The sequence below is a fragment of the Penaeus monodon genome, chromosome 10 (genome assembly GCF_015228065.2).
Source record: "Penaeus monodon isolate SGIC_2016 chromosome 10, NSTDA_Pmon_1, whole genome shotgun sequence".
Taxonomy (NCBI): Eukaryota; Metazoa; Arthropoda; class Malacostraca; order Decapoda; family Penaeidae; genus Penaeus; species Penaeus monodon.
Genome location: NC_051395.1, coordinates 50,111,277 through 50,116,686, shown reverse-complemented (window position 1 = coordinate 50,116,686; position 5,410 = coordinate 50,111,277). Strand labels below are relative to the sequence as shown.

The following is a 5,410-nucleotide window of genomic DNA, read 5'->3' as shown; positions in this document are numbered from 1 at the left end:
TCAAAAATTCGAACACTTTGTTTTTCATCATCGCTATTTTTATCTGGCTGTTATTCTTCAGGTGAGCAACTCCTGGGGGTCTACCAGTCACTATGGAATTTTTTGTACATATCTTACACGGGATTGGGATGATTTTGCCCCTCGACGTGCTTTTTATGTGCTTCTTAATTGAATAGTCATAATCTCCACCCATATGGTAAAACGATACCTTGTCGTCAATAAACTCCTCTAATTTGGGGAGTACGAAAGTTTCTGTTTTGAAAGAGGTTTGACAATTTACCACTTGAATCACGTATTCAAATGACTTCGTGTGATCTTCATAATTGTTTATGTGAAAGCTTATGGCAAACATTACACTGTATTTCCCTTTATTAGTGTAGAGCATATGGTTTTATAAGTGTCTGCTGTTTTAAAAGCTAAACCACAATATTCACATGTAAAGATCCGATCTTCTGAATGACTCCTCATATGTCGAGCTAACTTAGCTTTTGTTACTCCCTCATAGCTACAAAGACCACAAGGGAACTGCTTTGGGTCCCCATGCTTGTGCATTCGGTGGACTCTCAACCCAACTTTCTGCGTAAAAGTCTTTCCACATTCCTCACAAAGGTGGCTACCTGTCCATGGGAGCAATACCCAAGTGAATGTGTTGGTGGTGCCTCTCCTTTTTAATCTTGTACTGAACACCATGTCGCACGTAGGGCAATTGTATTTTCCCTCTCACCCATCGGTCATCTACTCCTTTTCTGCTTGACTTCTTCGCAACCTGCTTTGCCCTCAGTTCATGAAATTTCCTCAACCTCACAATGCCACCTTTAGAAAAGTGCACTTTCATTCTATCATAAGCATCTCTCTCACTGTTTCCCTCCAGGTCCTCCTCCTCCTCCTCCTCCTCACTATCATCTGTCCCTGATTCCCCTCTCTGCCTCCCTGTCCTTCTTTTTTCTCCCCCAAGACAACTCGCCCTGGAAGGAAGAAAAAATTGCATGAGGGAGGAGGTGGCAAAGAACATTCCTGAGGTCTATAGGAGGGGAATGTCAGTCAAGCTAGGAGTTCACAATCAGGACTTTTCAACATATACAGCAGTATTATGATAGCCAGTGACAGTCTTCTGTACATGGAAGACATTTTATTCTTCTCAGTAACCTGAGGTACTATGTTTTTTAAACAAAATGGAAAACACAAAACAGACAGAGACAGACAGACAGACAGACAGACAGAAAAGACAGACAGACAGACAGACAGACAGACAGAAAGCCCAACAGACGGACAGACAGACAGACAGACAGACAGATAGACACACACACACACACACACACACACACACACACACACACACACACACACACACACACACACACACACACACACACACACACACACACACACAAACATATATAAATATCAAGTAATCTAGGAAAAATTACCTTAAAAAAATGGTTAGGGTTTTTTCAACTATTTTCTAAATATTCTAGATTACAGATTAAACAATGTCCCTCGTAATATCTGTCTACCACATGACATGCAAGGACGACACACATGATCCCTAGATGCTTTTTATACCATTTACATGATCTGTTATAGCTTTTTCATCCATATCATTTGTGTAATACTTGTAAAAAACACACAGTATATATGTTCTGACTGCTTTATCATGGTGAACTGAAGACTTCATTATATCTTCTCATCTATTTCTTTGGCATGTTTTTATTTCATTCTGATACAAGTATCAATACCTACCCCTTGATCAAATAGCTTATGACAAAGTGGTATCGTCTGTTTCAGCTAATTAAATCCTCAACGATGAATGGATTATTCAGAGGAATAGTTATGACTAAAGATTTAATGTTGTCAATAATTTCCTGCCCTGGATATTTCTACAACTCTCACAAAAACCTGCTTAAGGTTTTACATGGGTGATGGAGTATGATTCTAATACAGATGTGTGTGTGTGTGTGTGTGTGTGTGTGTGTGTGTGTGTGTGTGTGTGTGTGTGTGTGTGTGTGTGTGTGTGTGTGTGTGTGTGTGTGTGTGTGGTGTGTGTGTGTGTGGTGTGTCTATATATATATATTATATATATATATAATATAAAAATAATATATAATAATATAATAAAATATATATATATATATAATATATATAATATAATATTTTATATTTTAAAATATAAAATATATATAATATAAAATAAAAAATATATATATAATATATATATATATTATATATAATAGATATAATTATATTAATAAATATTATAATATTATATAATATATATAAAATATATATATTAAAATTTTATATTAATATATAAAATATTAATATATTATATATATATATATATATATATAAAAAAAACATCTATATATTTATAAAAAAAAATAAAAATATTTTATATTATTCTATATTATATAATATATTTTATATATATATATTTTAATTTAATTATATAATATATATTATATATTATATTATAAAAATATATTATTTATTAATATTATTTCTATATTATTAATATTATATATATATTTTTTATAATAATTTATTATATTATTTTAAATTAAATAAAATTTTATATATATATTATTATATTTATATATTATATATTAATTATTATATATATTATATATATATTATAATATCTTTATATTTTTTAATATTTATATATTAATTATATATAATATTTAATTATTTTAATAATTATATATAATATTTTATATATATTTTTTAATATTATTTTATATATTTTTTAATATATTATAAAATTTTTTATTATATTTATTTATTATATTTTATATTTTATATTATTTTATTATTATTTTTATATATAATATATATATATATATTATATATTTTTATATATATTAATCTAAAATTTTATATAATATATATATATATATATATATAAAAACCACCCACACACACACACACACACCACACCACACACCACACAACACAAAACAAAACACACAAACACACACACCCACAAACACACAACACACACACACCCCACACACACACAACATTGTATTAAATCTACCCCTCACCCATGAAAAACCCTTAAGCAGGTTTTTGTGAGAGTTGTAAAAATATCCAGGGCAGGAAATTATTGACAGCATTAAATCTTTAGTCTAAATTTCCTCTGAATAACCCTTTTATCGTTGAGGATTTTTACTGAAAAAAACGATACCACTTTGTCATAAGCTTTTGATCAAGGGTAATTGATACTTGTATCAGAAAGAAATAAAAACTGCCAAAAAAATAGATGAGAAGATTAAGGTCTTCATTCCCATGAAAAACATCAGAAAATATATACTGTGTGTTTTTTTCAAGTATTACACAAAGATTGTGAAAAACCTAAACAATCATGTAAAAGGTATAAAAGCTCTAGGGATCATGTGTTCGTCCTTCTTCATGTGGTAGACAGATATTACGAGGACTTGTTTAATCTTAATCTAGAATTTTAAAAAAAATTGAAAAAAACCCCAACCCTTTTTTTAAAGGGAATTTTTCCTAATTACTTGATATTTATATATTTTGTGTGTGTGGTTTTGTTGTGTGGTGTGTGTGTGTGTGTGTGTGTGTCTATCTGTCTGTCTGTCTGTCTGTCTGTCTGTCTGTCTGTCTGTCTCTGTCTGTCTGTCTGTCTGTCTGTCTGTCTGTCTGTCTGTCTGTCTGTCTGTCTGTCTGTCTGTGTTTGCCATTTTGTTTAAAAAACATTAGTACCTCAGGTTACTGAGAAGAATAAAATGTCTTCCATGTACAGAAGAGCTGTCACTGCTCATTCATAATACTGCAGTATATGTAGAAAAGTCCTGATTGTGAAATCCTAGCTTGACTGAAATTACCCTCCTATAGACCTCAGGAATGTTCTTTGCCACCTCCTCCCTCATGCAATTTGTTTCTTCCTTCCAGGGCGAGATTGTCTTGGGGGAGAAACAGAAGGACAGGAGGCAGAGAGGGAATCAGGGACAGATGATAGTGAGGAGGAGGAGGAGGAGGAGGACCTGGAGGGAAACAGTGAGAGAGATGCTTATGATAGAATGAAAGTGCACTTTTCTAAAGGTGGCATTGTGAGGTTGAGGAAATTTCATGAACTGAGGGCAAAGCAGGTTGCGAAGAAGTCAAGCAGAAAAGGAGTAGATGACCGATGGCTGAGAGGGAAGTACAATTGCCCTACGTGCGACATGGTGTTCAGTACAAGATTAAAAATGGAGAGGCACCACCAACACATTCACTTGGGTATTGCTCCATGGACAGGTAGCCACCTTTGTGAGGAATGTGGAAAGACTTTTACGCAGAAAGTTGGGTTGAGAGTCCACCGAATGCACAAGCATGGGGACCCAAAGCAGTTCCCTTGTGGTCTTTGTAGCTATGAGGGAGTAACAAAAGCTAAGTTAGCTCGACATATGAGGAGTCATTCAGAAGATCGGATCTTTACATGTGAATATTGTGGTTTAGCTTTGAAAACAGCAGACACTTATAAAAACCATATGGCTCTACATACTAATGAAGGTAAATATCAGTGTAATGTTTGCCATAAGGCTTTCCATCATAAACAGTATTATGAAGATCACCACAGAAGTCATTTTGATATACGTGATTACAAGTGTGTAATTTGCCAAACCTCTTTCAAAACCAGCAAATCCTTGCGTACTCACATTAGAGGAGTTCATTTGAACGACAAGCGTATCGTTTGTACCATATGTGGTGCGAGATTTATGACTAATTACAATTTAAGAAGTCACATGAAAAAGCACGCTCGAGCTGAGCAAAATCATCCCAAGCATCAGTGTAAGATATGTAACAAAAAATTCCATAGTGTACCTGGGCTAGACACCCACCAGAGAGTTGCTCACCCTGAAGAATACCAGCCAGTCCAAATAAAAATAGAATCAGATGCCTCCTCCCGATCAACCCCACTAACCTCAGTTGTCTACAAGAGAATTAAGACTGAGCTGTGTGAAGAGATTGATGGCAGCCAGATTTACACAGCTGATGTCGAGCACATCATCGAAGAGTCTGGAACTGAGGCTATTGCCTATGCAGCTAAAGAGAATCTCCTTCAGGATTGCACAGAGGCAATAGAAACTGTTGAAGCAGTAGTTGAGGACAGTGGAGACATAGAACCAAGGCAGCATGTTAGCATTATATATGTCTACCCATGCAGTGACTGTGGTACCATGTTTACTTCTCAGGATTTGCTCATGACACATATGAAGACACATAAGTGATTTTATATTTTACGAAGTTTAAAAAGATCTGGATGAGTTCAAAATAGATAATTTATTTTGTTTGTAAAATATTGGAAGAGAATATTAAGTAAGCTATATGATTCATATGTGATAACTAAAGCATTTGAACAAAGTCATTCTAGGGGTATAGATTGTCAAAACAGCGTGAAAGTGTATGT

The 5,410-nt window shown here is 33.7% G+C and overlaps 1 protein-coding gene across 1 annotated transcript; it reads left to right on the top strand.

The window, feature by feature from the left end:
* Window positions 1–3,897: 3,897 nt before the first annotated feature.
* LOC119578137 (zinc finger protein 626-like) lies at window positions 3,898–5,291 on the top strand (the record flags this gene model as incomplete). The annotated part of the gene is given in 1 exon segment (XM_037925873.1): window positions 3,898–5,291. A coding segment is annotated over 1 exon segment (1,191 nt). The 5' UTR covers window positions 3,898–4,040.
* Between the last annotated feature and the right edge of the window lie 119 nt (window positions 5,292–5,410).